The sequence below is a fragment of the Tetrao urogallus genome, assembly GCF_951394365.1.
Source record: "Tetrao urogallus genome assembly, chromosome: 15".
Taxonomy (NCBI): Eukaryota; Metazoa; Chordata; class Aves; order Galliformes; family Phasianidae; genus Tetrao; species Tetrao urogallus.
In genome coordinates, this window is record NC_136828.1 from 7,553,243 (window position 1) to 7,574,242 (window position 21,000).

General features: G+C 39.2%; 1 protein-coding gene across 1 annotated transcript in view; it reads right to left on the reverse strand.

Annotated features, from left to right (window-relative positions):
- Nucleotides 1-21,000, reverse strand: part of BMERB1 (bMERB domain containing 1) — a gene marked incomplete at both ends in the record, with an annotated part of 44,016 nt that overhangs the window by 8,553 nt on the left and 14,463 nt on the right. Inside the window, one exon of the mRNA XM_079542861.1 lies at nucleotides 10,226-10,349. Within this exon, the coding sequence (XP_079398987.1) occupies nucleotides 10,226-10,349 (124 nt within the window). The remainder of the gene's footprint in view (nucleotides 1-10,225; nucleotides 10,350-21,000) is intronic.

The window sequence follows — 21,000 nt, forward strand, 5'->3', positions numbered from 1 at the left end:
AGGGTACTGAAATGATATCTTTCAGGTCTGCTTAAGCAATCTCCAAAGACATATGCATAAAATTTGCTATATCAACACAACCTTTGCTGAACTCTCTGTCCTCTGGATTTTGCAGTCCCTGCAAAATCATCTTTGATGTCATAGAATAAGCACCAGTAAACCAAACAGCGGTTACAATATGTCTGTTTCCCCCCCCAGGCTAAACTTTAAATGTCTGCCCAGCAATTCTGAATATGTGAGTTATGAGGATGATAAAACATTTCTCTTATTAAGAGCCCAAATCCATTCCTGGAGAAACTGAAATAGCATTGAGCTAGGGATGGACTTTCCTGACACACAGTATGTAATTCTGCGCTTCTGGTTTTTGATGGCTTATTGCAAGAAACCTTCTGTATGCTTGGAGATATACCACAGAAGCTTGTATTACTTTCTTTCTTGGTATTCAAACTATTTTATCAAAACCTAAAAGCAGATTCTTTGTTTGCCCCTAAAAATGAAAAAATAGCTCAAAATGAATGAACAGCATGAGCAAAGGATTTTCTAAACATGTCACAAAATGACAGGAAAATAAATGGGTCGGAAGAGTCTTCAGTAATCGGGCATGGTGACTCAACCCTGATACATGCTTCTTTGGTCCAATTACCAGCAGCAGAATGCTGCAGGCACTGTCCTTCCCATAAGATCCACAAGTGAGGTGACAGCATGAGCCACCTCTGTCATCCACCATCTGGACGAGGGGGTGCAGGGCAAAGAAATAAAGGAGGCCTCCCGTTCAGCTGTGCCCTGGAGGGTCTCTGAGGCTATAGAAGATAATGGCAGACAGAGAGGAACTAAAAACAAAATATTCTGTACTGAAAATGGAAGGAGTATTTTCTTTTGTTTCAATGAAAATTGTTCCATGACAGTTCTTCTTTCCATCTGGGGAAAACCTGACTCCCTATTATAAAACCCAGTAGCTAGCTATAGCCATGCTTTCTTCAAGAAATGAAGAAAAAAAGGCAAAAATGGTAGTAAAAGGCAATAGGAAAACCAGTAAATGCTCACTGTAATGGTCTGACAAAGAAAAAGAGAGCCAACAAGCTTGTCAAATGTTTAAGATTTGTGGGTTAGAACTATGTAGATGGCTCTGAAAGTAATACCTCTTATTTATTTCCATGGAAACCACAACAGATGCAAAGAGCACGATAACATTATTGGATAGAGCAAATTCTCAGCTACAAAACACTATTTTGCAACACACTCACCACCATTACCTGTGCATTTTTGCCAGCAATGAACAAGAGCTGCATGCCATGCTCATAAATCTGCACCAGCAGAGGTGACCAGCTGTCACTGTCACTACTGCTGAAACCCACCACCAGTGCCTCACTGTGCAAACAGCCACTATTGAGTCTCCATCAATGTTCAGCAAGTGCCCATGAATGTCAGCGGTGCCATGTTTTCCAAATGGAAGAAAACCCCTTTGCTTTATACACACTTCCATGTCTGACACCACTCTGTCAGAATGCTCCTCTGCTGCCATCTGTCACACGGCAACAAAATATCATGGGATATTGGTGGGAAGGTTCAGTTTCCACTGTCATTCCACCAACATCCGCCTCGTGACATCATGGGTCAACATAATAAAACAGGAGGCATTACTTTTGGAGCAGCCCTCACCATATGGGATTATCACCTTATTACTGAGCTCAGCATCTTGTGTTTCTCAGGCTGGAAGACACAAAGCTGGCAACTCAGGTAACAGATTGCTGACCAGCCTGCTTCACACATCAGGTTACAAATCAAAATCCTATGATTACCTTTAACTATTAAATTAAGCAAGCCTGACTTTTCTTGCTAAAAGCACTCTTCAGTGGAAGAGTGGTGGATAGAAGCACTGGACTGCAACGCTGTAAAGCGATGCTGTAATTCAGCTGTCATTTCATTCAGTTGAAGGTGGCAGGACTTGAAAATACCAGTCCCTGGAGGTCACATTTTAGGCATACTTCACAGAAATTCAGAACGTTGTCTGAAGAAGCTGTCTATATTTCATTCTTACTGACATTGTTAAATTCTCTTGAGCTCAGCCATCTCCTCTGTCAGTTATGAAGTGTTACTGTCAGCTTCACTAGTAACAGGAGAAAGAGCATTCCTGGGAATGCCCCACTATGGAAGGAAATGTATCTCTACAAAAATTGTCTAAGATAATTTGTCTAAAAATATACAATGGGGTCATTGGATATATATTCAGAAGTGTTTAAGACCTATTACAATATTATACAGAAGAGTGAATGCAGAAGCACAGGGACAACTCATATGTGTAGTTAATTTACATTGGTCTGTAGTTTTATTTTTTGTTGTTGGGCAGTAGAAGCAGGAACCTCAAGTTTTCTGTATCAATAGCATCATTAGCAGAATTGATGATAAACTTCCTTCTTTATTAGCTTCCACATTTGACCTTTTCTTCTTTTTAAAACCAGAAGAACAACCATCTTGTATCAAAGACGAACAGAATATAAAAGTATCTGGTATGAACTTAAACACTGGCAATCAGTCCATTTCTGGACTTTCCAATCCGTTGCTGAACCACAGCTGATCTATTTATACTCTCCTGCATTTAGCAAAATGCACGTGAGAGAGTCCACTGAAATTAGAGAATCATAGAATGGCTTAGGTTGGAAGGGACCTGAAGGATCATCAAGTTCCAACTCCCAGGTTGCAGGTATGTTTGCCAACTGCTAGATGAAATACTAGGTCAGATTGCTTAGGGCCCCGTCCAATCTAGCCTTGAACACTTCCAGGAACAGGGTTTCCACAGCCCCTCGGGGCAGCCTGTTGCAGCACCTTATCACCTTCTCAGTGCAAAATTTCCCCCTGACATCTCATCTAAATATCCCCTCCTTTAGTTAAGAAGCCTCCTGTCCTATCCCAGAACCCTCTCCCTTTCCCCACTGACTATTCTTTCTCTGATGCAGCCCAGGATACCATTGACCTTCTGGGCAGCAAGAGCACACTGCTGGTTTGTGTTCAGTTTTTCATCTACCAGGACACGTAAGTCCTTCTTAGCAGGGATACTTTCAAGGAGCTCTTCTCCAGGTGTGTATACATACATATCTCAGATTACCGTGACCCAAGTGCAAAACCTTGCACTTTGCTTTGCTGAACCCCATTAGGTTCACAAGGGCACACCTTTCAAGTTTATCTAGGTCCCTCTGGATGGTATCCCTTCCTTCTGCCATATCAACTGCCCCACTTGGCTTGGTGTTACTAGCAAACCTGCTGAGGATGCACTCAATCTCATCATCTACATCACTGATAAAGATGTTAAAGAGTACCAGTGCCAAGACAGACCTGTGGGGGAAACTGCTTGTTACCAGCCTCCACCTGGTCATAAATCATCGACCAGAACCCTCTGGCTGCAACCTTCCAACCAATTCCTTATCCAACAAATTGTCCATCCTTCAAATCTCCAATTCAGAGATAAGGATGTGGGGGGGAGACCATGTCAAAGGTCATAACCATATACTGAAGGTAATCACAACCAAATGAATGAACCTCTCACTTCTGCAGCTCTTGTGTAACTTGGTGTTGTGTCGCTCTGCAGTGATCACATAAAGCTAGGCACTCAGCAGACATACCCCAGTGTACTTCAAAACACCAGTTTGCTGCAGCTACCACAAAAGACATGAAAGCAAGAATCCTATTGAACTTCTGTTATGTCTTACTGTCCTTATAATGAACTTTGACTATGAATGTTTCTCCATGATCAGTTTACACTAAATTTAAAATTCCACCATTGTGTCCAATATTATCTATAGTATAGCAATCATTACTGACTATCTCACCTCTATTTCTATGTCATCAATGTCATAGCAGCAAAAGAGAGATTTCTTGTTTTTTACAAAGTGGGAACAGGATAAATATTAAAAAGGAAAACAAAAAGTAAGCCTAACTGGGAGAAAAACCACAAACAAACAAATAAACAAACAACAGTAAAATACAGAAGAAAAAAAAAACAAACAAAAATGACTACAAGGGTTAATTAGTACTCTGGCTAGCTAATGAAACTGTGGGGCTACTATTAGGAGTTTATTACCAGGGCAATGTCAAGTTACAGCACACACATCCACATAAAAGGTAATTGCTTCTGACATTACAAGTCAGCCAATATAATAATTTAAAATGGTCCAAAAACCAGAATGGATCTGTAGAGAATTTGGATGATGCAGATGATGCAGATGTTATGAGCATTCTGGAGAAGAGGGAGTCAGCTAATAGTGAGACTGTACAAAGACCAATTTAAACTCTAAGTCAATGTGGAGGTAGTTCTGTTTTTTTCAGTGTTAGTTTAGCATTGTAATAACAGCACAGCCATTAAGCAAACATTGGATGCATTGTGTTTGTAACATTTTTATAGATAAAACAAGGTTTATGAGGTAAGAAAAATTATTTTCAACAATCGCCTAAAGCAACCTAGTAGGGCTTACTATTCAATATCCTATATGCCCTATATTACAAAATGGCCATTTGGTATTGCCTACATGGCAGAATTAACTACTCCCAAGACAGCTATCACAGGTAGAAGCAACTTGCACAGCTTTAGTTCAAGGTCATACAGTATAGCTGGCTTCGAGTTCTGCTCTCCATCTGGGAGGCCAGCAGTATCAGGCACTGGCAGATTTCCCAAAGAGCATGTTTCATGATGACAGTGACTGCTATTTCATATGAACTCAGTGCCTTTTCTATTCACAGCCATAGGCAGTAACTGTGGATGATGAAATCTCACCTATGCTATTAATACTTAGTGGGTGAGAATATACTAATATATTTTAAAATACATGAATTCTGCACCACAAATGATTCTGAGCATCAGTTTTGATCTGTTACTGAATCAGCGGTCTGAGGTTTTGCTGCCTAAATGGAGCTAACGCATGTATTATCCATTTTTACAATCATGTCATTCAGCATGTAAATTTCCATGCTCTGCAGTGATATGAATCTTAGATTGCTTCTAAAGCCACACACAGGCATCCAGAGCAGTAACACATTAAATGTGCAATGAGGAGAAAGCCGCATGAGCAGCTCTCTTGGCTTCTGGGTCTGTCATCTCACTAGGAAAGAATAAATGCAAGTGGGACGTAAGAATTTGAAAGGGAGAGCATGCATGTTCTAAAGTGGTATGTTTACTCTCCTCAGGCGCAAAGACAGATTGAAAATTTACATTTTGACCCAAAACTCATCTTACAGAGAACATTTTAGGGAATCAGCTGAGAGAAGTATGAGATAAGAATGAGAGGGAATGCCAGCTAGCTATAAACTGATGCTCTTACGTACATATTGTCTGCCTCCTATCAATGCGGGCTGAGTCTTCAGCTCTTCTGGAAATAAACCCGGAAGAGCTGGAGATAGCATAACTTAAAGAAATTACACAGTATAAGTTGTGTAGATTTTTGTGCATAGGTTTTTGTCTAAAATGTGATTGTACAATGCAAATACGGGCATTATTTAATTGAGGAAATCTTAATTTTATCATCTGAAAGTGTGCTTTAAATAAATGTCAGATAATTTTCCATAGCAAGTATGTATTCATCTGGAAATAACACGGGAAGAGCACAGCTGTCTTCAGCTGCCCTTCTTTTTCTTAAAGGAGGCAACAATAGCAGGGAGCAAAGCGAAGGACAGGCCTACAAAGGCTGATATCTGATATGCAGGTTGCACCAAGGTCTGAGAAACACTGTGACTTGTAAAGTGATTGTTTCAGCTGATTCTGCTTCCCATATTTCTTTGTATCACTAAAAACAAGTAAAATCAGAAAGCTGCCCTTTTTGGCACACACCACCACCATCTTAGAGAAAACACAGGTATTCCTCTTCAACAGACAGCTGCTGGTCTGGCACTAAAAACAGCAGATAGTGCTCTGGGGAGCTGTGGCCCATACATGATTGGTGAGCCCAGTACAGGGATACAACGTGAAACACCATCCTAAGGATATCTTCTGAATTTTAAGACAATTTTGATGAAGTCTATGCCCAAATTTTTCTCTGGTGGGGGATGATGCAATTTCTGAAAGCTGTCAGCAGTAGTCATAGTCATCAGAGGCGGTCACGGAAAAACACAGTGCTCTGAGAGCTTAGCTGGCAGCCCACGGCCCTTTGTGCCATACAGCCTGGGACAAAGTAAAGGAAGCACACAGAGCTTGTAAGGAAGGAAAAACTCCTGAAAACCACTGGAACGGGAAGGTAGGTATCAAGAGAAGGTCTGTGCAATGGTACCAGAGACGGGGTGACCATTCTGTATCGCGTGGCTGAGCTCCCACTGTCTGGGCAGCCATTTCGATCACATGGCTGAGCACGCACAGATTGGGCAGCCATTTTGTATCACATGGTTGAGTTCTCATAGACTGGGTGGCCATTTTGTATTGCGTGGCTGAGCTCCTTCAGACCAGGCAGCCATTTTGTATCACGCGGTTGAGTTCTCACAGACTGGGTGGCCATTTTGTATTGCGTGGCTGAGCTCCTTCAGACCAGGCAGCCATTTTGTATCACATGGTTGAGTTCTCATAGACTGGGTGGCCATTTTGTATTGCGTGGCTGAGCTCCTTCAGACCAGGCAGCCATTTTGTATCACGCGGTTGAGTTCTCATAGACTGGGTGGCCATTTTGTATTGCGTGGCTGAGCTCCTTCAGACCAGGCAGCCATTTTCTATCACGCGGTTGAGTTCTCACAGACTGGGTGGCCATTTTGTATCACATGCCACAGACTGGGTGGCCATTTTGTATCATGTGGTCGAGCTGCCACACATCTCATTTTCCTTCATACAGTCTAAATGCTTGTTTCACCCACGAGAACCAGCAGGCATTGGCATTGCCTCCTGTGGTTCCACAGTGGAAAGGGCTCCCTCCAAAACTGAAGTATAAAGTGTGTTCCTTGTTAAAGGGATTATTGGTGCCCTTTCCCTTTAACCAGGACCATGAACCTGCAGCAGGGTGAGTTTTCTTATCTGGTGACTGATTTCAATATCCTGAGAGTGACTCTGACTCCAAATCTCTTTCAAAAGGTGGAAATTTTCTACCTGGAGAGAGGAATCTTTTTGTCATTGACTTGGAGCAAAGCTGTAAGTAATTTTAGCATCCTGTAGAGCACAAAGTAAGTTGCTTATTCAGTGAGACTGCTGCAAAGAGATGGAACTAAAAAGAGAGGAATTAACTAAAAGAACAAGTTTTGGTATTTTAAATCAATACGTGATCACAGAAATGTATGTGAAATTTGTTCAAATACAGTGGGCATTTTCTTTAATTTTGAAAACTGAAAATCCAGTGTTGACTTACTGATATGTGTGATAGGCATTGGCTGGAAGATAAGAGGGCAAACAGAATCTGCTTGGATTTATGTCAGAAAGAACCACATACACAGTGTTGCATGGTTTTGGAACACTGCTCAGTACTGCCTTTTACGCTCGATACCATTAAATCAATTTTTTCTAAGCTTAATTCCACTGCCTGATTCCTTTCCTCAGATCTGCCAGGTCTTGCTTTGAGTTAATAATGATGATTAAGTAACTGGCTTTGATTTCTTTGCCGTCCTACTCTTTCTTTCACCCTACAGGGTGACTCTTCTAAAGCTGTTAGTGATGATGAACCACTCTGTAAAGATTTTATTTAGATACTGAAGTGTTAGCACCTGTGAGCACAGTAAAGTACACTGCTGTAATGACAGAGGAGTGACATATTTCATTTATCCCTTTTGTTGTCCTACAGACTTCATTAGTCACTGGTGTTACTTTGTTTAGCGGAGGAAAGGTAATGTTAATCCTTACATTAACACCCACTACAATAAGGCCTCAGTGTCTTAACTTTCAATGTAAGCAAAGCTGACTGTATATCTTGCTAAGGACTCCCTCATTGGAGTTCGTGTTCCTTGAGGCCAAGAAAACCCCAGAGACATACTATACAAACAATAGCTGAGGAACTGCCTGAAAGAATATTCACGATGATCTTGCACATCAGCTGATTCACGTATAGAAGAGTGAGAACATGCAAATTGACTGCTGTCCCTCTGAGCGTCCAGGCCTTCCTAGACCTGTTTCTTCTGCATTTGTACTGGCTGCTATGCTAACCTGGATCAGTTCTCTGCTGCATGCGCTTTACTTCAAGGCTACTGCATTTCTTCATGCAAAATACTGACATAACAGTAACAGTATTGAAATTCAATAAACACTGTTGCAGAGCTGTTTCAAAAATCAGTGACAGTGAGTTTCATTATTATTCTATCTCAGTCTGCTTTGTACTTCTTCTTTGAGGAAAACAATAATTTCAATTAGTAGTTAGAACAAGTTTTTTCCAGGGATTAAGCCTCCATAGCTCTAACAGGGGAAGAGTTTGCACTGATTTTCATCAAAAACAGGTTTGGTTTGGAGTGTTTTGTTTCTTATTCTTGAGTGCAAATGCTTATAAAATACAATGTCCATGCTGTGAAGAGCTGTGGTGGTTGCTGGTTTAAGTAAAGCTGAGAGCATCATTAGTGCTGATGATACACTCAGAACATAAGCTCTCCAGCTTACTTCCTTTTTTTTCTTTTTTTCTTTTTTTTTTTTTCTTTGAAGTAAATCTACAATATGCTTTCTTCTAGCTTTGGGATCTGGCTACATGTGAATACAAAAACTGAGAAATTCAGCGAGACAGTGAGAAGAATGAACCATTATTTTTTAAAAAAGAACATATAATCTATGGCTGGATGTGAAACTGATATGGAATTTATTAGTTGATCATTTTGTTCATGCTTTGGTAGGAACTAAAAACCACCCAATTTAAATCAAAAGAATTTCTGTTCTGTTGCTCACTTCTCTCACAGCATGAGAGAAAAAATGGGAATGCAAACATTTTCTCCATTACTATTTGTATGTTTTATTCTTTTGTTGTAAAAGAATAAAAGGCTAAAGGAAGTATAAGATCTAAAGTGATCTGGTTCTCATTAGAGCTGATCTTTGACTCCCTGGTATGAGCATAGGTGCAGCACTACTAGTTGGCAGGCACATTGTCCAAGTCAAATCAAGCACAATTTCATGCAGGTTTTACAGGTAATTCATGGGGAAATCCAGTCCTGTCAGAAGAAATCAACTCCTAACATTACTTAAAATCATAACCTATCACAGATTTCTAGTCTTGGAGCACTAGCAATCCACTGCTTCAGGAAATAAATGAAAGAAATACATATGGCTGTGTATAAAGCCTTCTCCATCATGTCCATGAGTTAGAGTTAGGTAACTTGTCTGGCTAAGCAGGTACAAAACTTGGACCACTGAGATAACTGAGTTGTGATGTTTGTCCAACAGGAGGTTAATAGTCAGCATGTTGTTAAAAGATAAACAAAACTGACTCACTGTGAGTGAAAGCTATTTAGAATGAAAGGCAGTAAAGAACATCTGCTGCTGTACTACTTGAGTATTACTTACAACATCCTTTTCATTTGTCTTTATTGTTAGGAATAAAAAGTAAAAAATATTTTTTTAATGAGACAAAGTCAAATAGATATATATGTATATATTTAATTCCCAAAGGCTATTAAAAGAAGCATGTGCTAATTTAAGTGATTTAAGTGATTCAGCGATTTAAGAACACAAACTCTATGGACTCCATCATCAGAACTCTATTGGTATTCATTAACATTCATTTGGGCTCCTTTGCCTGACCCTTTCGGCAGTTTTGAAAATCTCTCATGGAATACTGTTATTTAATTTGATCTATGGAAATGTATTTTGTGTTTATAACTTAATGGCTTTCATTTAGAAATGTCAAATCTTGGCTGCTGTTACTGTGGAACACAGCGTGCTCTCTTGTGTCATGAACTAAGACCTCTAATGAAGTGAGGAATAAAGCCTGAAATAGTTTAGACTTTAGAAGCTCCAATCTCCTACCTGTTAATATTTCCTTCAGACAAATATCCTTTCCACAAAGGATTGAAGTCAGGTATGAAAATATGCTCTGTAGACACGTACTTTGCTGAAGTTTCCTTTTGTACACAACACATCCCATTTTTATCGTCTGCAAATCATGCTGAATCAAAAACACAATTTCCTTTGCAACTACAAAAATCATTTCCCAGTGGCATTTTGCAAGCATTCACCTAGCTGGGATGCTCTTTATCTTTCTTCCTTTTAAAATGTCAAGCAGATAAAAGTCTTCTAAGTATCATTCTTTCCTATTTTGATTAATTTTGCATAGTGTTTCTGAGAGGAATTGATACTTACATAAACCTGAGTTCTGATTCTCTTCTGACTAAGACTTCCCGAAGTCTCTGGATCTTTGCCATCTCTAGCTCTATTTCCTCGGGCATCATTGTTGTTTCAGCCATTGAAATGATGTCAAGTTGATCTGCATGTGAAAGAAGAGAGAAAATAAATGAAGCTGGTCAAATTATCTTAACAGGACTTTTTAGGAATGCAAATTTAACCACAGAGCTACCTGGCTATGGAGTAAGTGCACCTTCTAGCTGAGTGATACATTCATTGTTTTCTGTGGTGTTTTGCTTGTTACTTTCAGTGTAACCATTTTGAAGAATCCGTAAGTCAAGTGACCTTTATTTCTAGTCAGAATCTATCATAACCCTAGGGAATCCTAACCCAGTGTTCACTCCAGCTCCGGTTCCTTAGTTGGTATGACGACACATTTTGAAAGAATAGCGTTAGCTACCAAGCTCATTCAAAGCAATTACTTGCAAGCATGAAGAGTCCTGTCTTAGTGTAAACCAATGAGGGTTTCCCACTCCCATTCCCAATTCTTGAAACACTTCATGCCATTGCATTATCTCAGCACGATCAACAGCACAGCCCAGAGAATAGCTAAAGATGTGACTGGAACTGATGTAGGGCCTATTCCTCTGAGGAGGTGAGCGTTCCTACTGAGAGCACTGATTAATTTCAAACAAGACTTGAGACACTAACGCATAGAGTGCCTGTGTATTTTGGCAGACGTATCCCTGAAAGGAGGCCTGTTCCAACCCCATGAAGAAGGGGGGAAAAAAAAAAAGAAAAAAGAAAAGAAAAAGGAGAGGTCAAAATGATTATGCAGAATAGAGGAGCCAAAAAGTATCTGAAATTAAAAAAAACCTGCTCAACTAATTATGAGATGAATTCTGAAGTCCCTCATGATGGACTAAGCTAAGAAGAATTTCCAACAGGAACATGGAGTAGAAATAAAACTACAAAATCTCAACCAAAAAATTGTCAGAAAACGCATCTCTCTGCATCAGCTTAGTTTTACAAAGACCTGTTCTCCCAATATGGAAACAAATTAATGGAATTCTAGAAGATAGAAAAATAAATTCTTCGGGCCCTATATTTTTTTTCCTTGAGTTTTTTTTGTTTGTTTGTTTTGTTTTTTTGTTTTTTTCTTTTTTGAGGGGCAAGGAGGCTCTTTTGGCTTTCTTGTTGTTTTAAGTTATCCTGTTAGTATTGCCTGCTATTTCTGTGTTCAGTTCAGCAGGAAGGAACTAAATTTAAAAATATAAGAAATCATTAATTTTTTAAGAGAACCGAATACTGGGGGGGGAAATGACTATCGCTCTTGTACAACAACAGCCATCTGACAGTAGTTATTCTTAAAACTCAGGTTGCAAAACTGGTTGATAGAGTAAGGCTATTTACTGCCTCTAGAAGATGGGCTTTTTATCCGAAATCATTGTGTGTGTTGGGGTATATTTACTTGAGGTATAGCGTGGATGGTTTAAGAAGTTTTGTTACAGCTCTGTCACTGACAAAGTAGTGACATGTAAAGAGTAAGGCTCCTGAGTGTTCTGAAAATCCACCTACCTAACAGGTGGTCAGAACTGCAATACAGTACTCAACAGATGTTCTACATTCTTTTGACTGCTGTTCAATAAAACATTGATCCTCTCAGTATAGTTTTGCCTCTTGTTGCTTTTCAGGCCTGTTGAGTTATTTTAACTGTAGCAAAATTAGATTTGAAAATTTATTTCTCAAAAACATATTAAGTAGGAAATAGGAAGCTACCATGAATTAAAGCCAATAATATTGGTAATTGGAAACTGAGCCACAGATATATTACACATATGCATGTTTTAAAATTAATTCTCAAGATCTCAGAAAAAGGGATGGGGGGGGAAGGAGGAACCTTATTCCCACTCTGCAATTCTAGCTCTAAGTGCCCCAGTTTTACCCTCAGGGTCAGATCACACTGTGATTTCAATACTTCAGGAGGGGAATTATGAACAAACCTTATGCCATATGTGCCTAGAGTCAACGCTAGAATTATTGTGACAAGCGCTAGTCTAGTCTGACCCCTGCAGTACAGTCACAGATTCTCCTTCACATCCTACTCAACGTGTGTTTGAACCAGAGAGAATATTCTTGAAAGGTATCCAAAATTATATTGATTTCAAAGGAATCCAAAATATAAGCAAGGCACCACAGGTTTAAAAGTAGAGGTAAATAAATATAGAAACCGTAAGATCTCAGTTCACAACCTGCCTGCAAACTTAGGGATGCAATTAGAACAACACAGAGACAAAGGAGTATTGCAGTTTATCTCCACAGCAGTACATGTCCCATGAGCATACTGTAAATAAATTCTCATAGACATTTCAGACTGGAAGGAAAAATAAGAAGAGTTGAATTAAAGCAACTCTGAGGAAAAAAAAAACCAAACCCAACAAACAAACAGGACAGTTGAAACAGGAAGAAATGTGGAGGTGAGGATACAGAGTATGGTGATACTGTGGTGCTTGAAGAGATTTTAAAGAGCCAGTTCTGGAGGGATACATACGGTCTTCCAAGAAGGAACTGAAGGATACAGTCCATACTTTATGCATGTTTATCTGTACACTTTTAAGGAACTATGTGATTTTGCATCAAATCTTCAGCTTTCCTGAAGCTCCCTTCCTAAAAGTTCAAAGGTAAATGAGCTCCTTTGACAGCTGCCCATTTACTTTATATGTGAGTCCATAGATCTCACAAACTCAATAGAACTGACACGCGCTTTTGGCTCAGTGAAGAATATGCATTTTTAAGAAAGGCTTTGAGGGGAAAATACACAATTGGAACACAGTACTTCCTGGAACTTTTGAAACAGTAGAGAATAAGTGAGAGGATACGTGGAAATATAAGCCCCTAAAGAGGCCACAGGTCAGGATTCCCACCATACACCTTCATTGTTGTGATTCTCAAAAATCGCCAACTTGTTTGTGCCTGAACTTCTCTTCTAGTACTGAAGATAACTGGCCTATCCTGAAGGATAATTATTGCTCATAAAATTTTCTGTGCTTCTGCAATGAAACCTCTTGGAAATGAATCCATTAGCATTATTAAGGCTTCAAGTAAAGCTCTAGCTCTGCCCTAGTGATGAATGACACCTTTAGTGCTCTGAGACATGGTTCTGTACAGCTCCGTGCACGTCTCTCACCTTTTCGTAACAGAAAGGAGAAACATTTCATTTTATTTAAAGCAGATGTCTCAATCAACTTTTTTTTAGCATATATTGTTGTTACAGAAATCAAAGCTCAGTCTGGTAATGAGCCAGAATTCATAAAGCAAAAGAGAAAGCAACACAGATTAGTCACAGCTAGTGACAGGATTGTATTATTCCATGCTGTAGAATCCCCAGGATAATTTCCAGTGACAAAGAAACAAGTAAAACATTATTACTCTATGCACAAAAGGATATTAACATGAAAATAATTACTATATAGAAATAAGATTATTGAGCTATTACATATAATGAGATTGAGTGGAGAGGTAAAACAGAAGCTACTTCTGCATATGTTTGCTTCAATTTAAATGTAGACTGGCATAGTTAAAACGGTTATTAACTTAATGATTACACTGCATCCTCAGCATGCCAATGACAAATGGAACATTAGCCACCTGTGATGAAAGCAACAAAAAAGTGAAATATCTAGTAAGTTGGTAAGCACAAAGAAAACTTTAAAAGAAGCTTGAAGCAACAAAAGGAGAAATGGGAGAATGCACTGTACCAAGTAATAGTTTGAGAACAATTAGTAAGAAATGCTGTACAGAAATGTAATTATCAGCAAGAATCCTGCTGCTGTCACTTGATGCAAGCAGTGTAGTCCACTGAGAAGCTCATTGTACTCTACAACCATTAGCTTGTTTAATTCTACTAACTCTAATTTGGGGGGGTTATTATCATCATCTCTTTTTTTTTTTTTTAAACAACAACTAAACACCACAACAAAAAAACAACAGATGCATAGAGAAAGTGAAGTATATTAATAATGCAAATAATACCAAACCTGTGCCTCAGGAACCTAAACTATATCATTGTTATTCAGGTTGCATTCAACAGCAATTAGACCTCTATTCTGTGAACACCTATAGCAGCACACAGACAATGTGCAGTCCAGAGGCAGTAGCAATAATGAGTTGCTTATGAATACACAGCAAGTCTGTAGCAGAGCTAGTTCAAGGTCTGATGGATCACAGTGTCTCTTCAGGACATTGTTCATCCTTTTCTATACTTGTGAATTTGTTGTGTTTGGAAACTGTGAATTGCTGAGCCTTGAATAATCACCTCAATATTTAGTAACAGAGGAGCCATTCCAGCAAAAGTAAGGATAACTACCCAACTATCCTGCCACTTCTTAAATATTCAAAAGGGATGAACTATCTTAAAGGAGACGCTGTTTCATCAGCCTGTGACTTCTGAGAGCTCTGGAAGGACTGCAGTGCAATCCAGTTGTATGGTTTGTCGGATGTAGATAACACTGAGCAACAAACAGCTGCTCAGCCCGCCCAGCTGCAGTACGTCAGCTAAAAATGATTGCTGATCTGGATTGGATTCAGACTGAGTAATTTCAGGCCTATTTCCACTCCCTTTTGTTGTCCAGTAATAAAATAATCCTTGTTAAAATACCAGTAATGATTAAATTTTGTTCAGAATTCAAGTCTGTATTGGTCTTTCCTCAAGAATTGAAAGAAATTCTCAAACTAATCCATTTTCAATGAAGTATATTAAATGTTAACAGAACAAGTGCATTCCCAATGCTGTTTTGGGTTTAAAAATCAAGGTTTTCAAGACCCCTATGTTTTGATGAGCCAAGCAGAAGTAAGCCAGAGGCTCAGATTAGAGATGAAAAGCGAACCAGGCTGTGCAACTCAAACAAAAACAAAAACAAAAACAAAAACCCACACTTGTTAGAAACTGAAGTAGTTGCATAATGCAGAAAAATAAACTGGTATCCTACAAAACATTCCAGATTAAAAAAAAAAAAAAAAAAAAAAAAAGTATTAATGTGTAAAGAACCAGGTGACTCATGTAGTTTGTTACTAGCTTGTCACCTGGAGGCATGACTGACCAGTCAGCCCTTTTACTACACCACATATTGTTGTCTCAAATGCACGCAGAGGTGCAGGTACCATGGTGGTTTTTTGTTTTGTTTATTTTTTCTTTTTGATTTAACTGATGTGGAGCAGATGCAATAGCAAATAACTAACCTGAGCAGAAAAATCTTACATCTAATTATTCATTCCTAATCTAGCCCGCTGCTGTATTCTATTACTGTGAATCCTGAGAATGATTAAATTTGGCATGTCTGTGGAATGGTTTTCAATGTTTTGTGCTGGAATTATCAGTACAGCTAATAGCTAAACACAATACAAACAGCTGCATTGTATTTGTTTCTGGTTTCCCAATGCAGGCAATATTGTGTATTTTAAAATGGGGAGACTCAGGGAAAGAGAAGGTGGCACAGGACAGTACCAGCATGGAATCCTGGCACAGCTCTGAGCACATTGGCTTGGTTCAGACATGGTGCAGGGGTCTGGCCTTGTGACACGTGAGCAGAGGCTCCCTGTCCTTTCTACCTCCTTTTGCTTGGCAGTAGATCTCAAAACCTAGACTTGACATCCCACGTGACCTAAGACCTGCCTTGTTGCTAGGGATTTTCCTGGAGATCCGAACTGTGGCCGACTGGTTATTTTCTCCAGGTCTGCTCTGACACCCCTTGCTCAGATACCAATGGAGGGCACCCTTAGCAGTGAGGACTGCCCTTGCCCATGTCTTGTGACTCTCAGCACAGGGCTTGCCTAACGCTTTGAGAGCTGCCAGCTTTTGTTGTACCCAATGCTGATCCTCCTCCACCTTCACTAATCAATGGAAATGCTCCTCATTACTACATCAAGCCTTCGACAAAGCCTTCATCAAGGTTTCTTTTTTATTTACCTATCTATCTATCTATCTATCTATCTATCTATTTATTTACTATGATTTCTGGAAAAAATCCATAGGAATTGGAGATGACAGAGTTGAATTTTTCCTCCAGCAGGAAGCTGAAAATGTTTGCTTTCTTATTGTGGTTGTTATGATTTTTTAATATTTCTTTATGGGCTGAGCAACATAGTTACTCATTTCAGAATCAGTAGCATGTAAGAGCCATGAAATGCTCTTTCAGCTGACAGACCGAGCACACATCCTCAACAGGCAGCTAGATGTTCTTTGCTCTTGCAAGTAACACTGGTCATTCTGTGCTATAGAATGCTGGTGAAGTGGAATTCTGAGTATTTGGGGGATTATTCTTTGATTCAGTATATTTACTATAGAGCCAAAGGGAATGCCTCTATGCAAAGAGCCTGCTTTCCTATCAGTGTCTGGGGATCTAGAGTAGTTCTGGAGCTGTTGAATTCTCTGCTGCTCAGCCAGAAGGCACTGGAAACAGAAGTTTCAATTGCAGTGCAGCTCCCAGATGCACAGGAGGTAATCTTGGAGTCCTGAAATACTGCCTTAAACCAGGCATCCAAACTTTCAGCATCTCAGCTAGACAGCGGGGCAACTAGAAATACAAGGCTGTTTTTTCATGTGCTCCATGTCTCAGGGCAGACTTTGGGGCTGGTTGATTGGTCTTGCAGCTTGGATTCACAATAGGCAGCTGTGAGATCTGGCAGCCCTTGGGAACCTCTTTGGCAGAAAAGCACCAGGGATGCACACAGAAAGCTGGTTAAATGCCAGGATCTCAGGGAATATCAGAGTCACCAAATATCCCTGTTCCTGAACAATCATTAGGAGAAAAAGAAAAAGGAGATGGGTGATTTTCTTTTTCGTGGGGAGTAACAGTTTTGTCTGTGTTTCAACTAAACTGAAATACTGAGTTCAGTATTCTGAGCTCAGTTGTCTACTGTGCTGCTTCTGTGCTGCTTACTGTGCTGCTTCAAGATCACCTATATTCTGAGATAAACCACTACACCAGAGCAGTCCCTTCAAGTCTGCAGTCCATTCAGCAACTCCACAATCAAGAGGGAAGAAATTCATACCTGTAGAAAGATTCTGCTACAACCTATAGAGAAGCATGACACCTCTCTGAGATGATACAAATGAATTAGCATACATTTAAACTTGCTGTTTGTAGGAGGAAGGAAAATCTGCTTTCATAGTAATGCTTATAATCAGCGTAAAAAGCACTTTTGCAATATTAGCTGCACTGAAAATACTTCTATTTTGCAACTGATGAGAATACAAAATACTTTTCATCGTCCTTGATTGTCTACTTTGCCTATATTGCTTATGGAAATAGGTTTGGGGTTGTGGGTTGTTTTTTTTTGGGGGGGGGGGGGTTGATGTTTTTGTTGGTTTTTTTAGTAATTAAAGGAAAATTTGGTGATTATAGGACACAATAGCAGAACTAATAAAGACCAGAAAAGGCACAAGAAGCCTAAAAAGATGGTTATTGATCACATAATGAATACCAAAAGTTAATTCAGAAGAATTTGAAACCTTCAAAAATTGGAAGACGTATGTGGATAATGATTCTTTATTTTGCTCTGTTCATCTTCTCATTCAGTATTTGATCACCTCTCAGTCTGATTTAGAATTCAACACTGAATATTAAAGATAATGTTTACATAATGTATGAAACGTTTCCCTTCTGTTCTAATAGGCTACCACGACTTGCAGGTATGTGCAGTTTTATGCACAGCTTGAATATGTTACATGTATTTTCTTCTACTTTTGAATACTCTGATCAGCACATGTAAATAACTTCAAAATGATAAATGAAACAAAACTGTAGTTATCTTCTATGTAGAAGGCTTAGCAGCAAGCCTTATGCCATATGAACTGCAGGGAAAAAAGCAGCATAGGCAGGGAGTCAGGAAAGTGTGAATTTATATTGTGAAGACAATCAGACCTGCTTTTAGGCCCTTTCTCCTAATCCAGTGCTCAATGTTTTTCACTTCAACCTATCTTTTTCCTCTTTTTTTGCATTCTGTCATATTTAAATCGCCTTTCGAGGCATGCAGCTATTTTTGCCTTTGAAGGAGTAAGTATGGAAAAAGTGCTGGAACTCAGAGCAGACTCAGCTTTTCAGAAATCTGTTAGTATTCTGTGTCTAAAACTGACTAACAGTCTGATGAATTCTGTAGAACTGGGATGTGATATGCCAGCCTTTGGTCAAAGCAGAGGGAAAGAAGAATGCGAGAGTAAAAAAAGAAGCCAAATCCCTAAAGAGAACTGGCATTTATTACTCTGTTAAATTTGAATGAGTGTGTAAACCACAACATGATGAGAGAAAACCAAGCCACCTATTGCTAAAAAACACCAGAGATGAGTTCCTTGCCCTGTTATTTCCTTCTAGGGCATATTAAGTTCATCTGATATAAGTGGAAATGGCTCTGTTTAAACAGTCACCTGTGGTCTGAGTGCACCAGCACAAGTATAATATATATTTTGTCCAGGCCATTAATATTGTTTGTTGGGTTTTTTGTTTGTTTGTTTGTTTTAGTTTTAAATCATTAGTTAGATTTACAGTCTAGCCATATTACAACCTGACTTTCCATTTCAAAACTCTCACTTTCACACTCCTATTGTACGACAATTTTAAAATTAGATACGAAGAAATCATAAGAAGGACTAGGTGCAATTGCCCACTGCACTTCTGGAATCACTGTCCCCTGTTCCATATCTAAGAGACCCTTGTTATCAAAGGATTCTCTTTGAGTTCCTTGCTCTTTACTTTCTTGTTCTTATCTTCAAGCTTTGACCTTTTATTTTTCATTATTTACCTTCCAAATCCATGTTAGCAGGAGTCTATTATTTCCTATTTCAGGCATTTGTGCACTGTGGTCTCACTGAGATTTCTCTTGGACTATAAACTCTACATTCACAGTATTCAATATTAACTCCTTCCTTTAACTCTCAAAGCCCTTTGGTTTCTATGGTATCATACTTGGAAGCATTGCACACAGTGACTCTTTTCATGTCTGATGTGTTACAAAGTGCTTGTACCTGCCCAACACCCAAATGAGATTCTTTGTTGCTCTGCATCTTTTATGCTGTAGTTCAATGTAGTATTGCAATGAAGAAAAGCTGTTTTTAAAACTGAACCTTAAAAAAAATCCTGATTTGTCTAATTCAACTTCATATTCCTAATTAGAAATAGAAATTCAGGCACTAATGGTGACTGGTAGTTAGGGATGGTCTCCAGCACTTTGCTAACTGCAAGTCTGATGGTTAAATGATGATCCTCAGCTATTTTAGGGACCATTTTCTATTCTTGCTCCCTATTTAAGGATATATACCAGCATAAATTCAGAATGGTAAATTTGTAAAGATCTTGCCTCTAAACAAGACATCAAATAAATTGTCTTGTTTATTATCCTGACAAATTTATAAGCAGTCATTATTCTTGGCTTTGTCTTTTGTCATTTCTGACAGTTCCCATTTCCTAAGTGGCTAATTAAGCAACCCTTTAATCTTACACTTCCCCCAGGAAAAAGCTCTCTCTAGTTTAAGAAACTGCTCTACACCTAGAAGACATCATTCTGGTTGTAATGGTATCTGGAGAAAACAGCTCCTCTCTCAATAGCCATTCTTCCTTCTTTGACAGTGAAGACCCTGTGAATCAGTCTCGAGTTCTTGTAGAAATCTAATGCAAAGCACAGGATTTAACGTGATATTCAGGCTCATCCTTAATGTCACTTAAAATCTATATTGCTATCCTGTACATGGAGCATAAATTCCATTTCTTCCATCTTGCACTTAAGCATTCAGGTTTCAGCATTCTCCTGATTTTTGACACTGTCAAATTGTGGGATTCCTCTACTTATGATGATAGAGGTTTTGATGGCTAAGAGGAGAGGATGAGGAAAAGGAGAAATGATTATTTACGTTAAATGATAATAGCTGGTGTAAAGCTAAGTAAAGAACAAATTTAGACTAAAAACTAGTAACAATCCAAAACAGTGACATTCTGAAGCAGTCTTTGAAGGAGGATACCAAGTGAAAGGAAATATACCATCTTTTCAGTGCCAAAAAAAATCAGAAGTTTTGTGTGTAAGTGGTACTGAGCAATTATCTGCTGTTGCAAGAGAGTGGACTCTGGAAGCAGAAAAAATAACCTGGCTGTTAACTGGGGCTTTACTCTTTCAGTAAGTAAGATAGAGTTTAGTTTTTTGAAGTCCTGTGTTCTCTGCAGTCAGACATTGCCCACACAAAGCCTCCAGACTCTTTATGTAAAAAGTCTGGAGTATGTATTCTATTAACGTACCACATCAAGATAGCACACCGTCTCTGCTTTCACCTGGATCTAAGGGTGTTGCATATGCAAGGGACTGGTTTGGTACAATAGGAAAGTCTGCTACCTAATTATCTGTAACTAGAACATCTTATTTCTAGCTGTAAATCTGTATGTGATTTGGTACTCGTATGGGAACTGCTGAGCCACGGCCTGAACCTCTGATTGACCACCTGAGGCGAGCACTGAGTCAGCCCTGGAGCACAGGTGAAGGCAATTCACCCGTGCCGCCGTGAGAGGTGGAGCCTGGCTGCACCCCTCCTAGACCTACTTAAGAGCTGACTGCCAATAGACAAGGATCTCTTCTGGAGATCTGCTCTGCTGGAGTTTTGTAGTGAGTCCAGGATAGGGGTAAGCATTCTGTCTATTCTCTTTTTGTTATTATAACCTGCTTTGCCAAACTCTCTTGTTTATTTCATAATTATAACATCTTTATATTTGTTAATTATACACTACTGTTTTATAGCACTATCATAGAGATTTGCA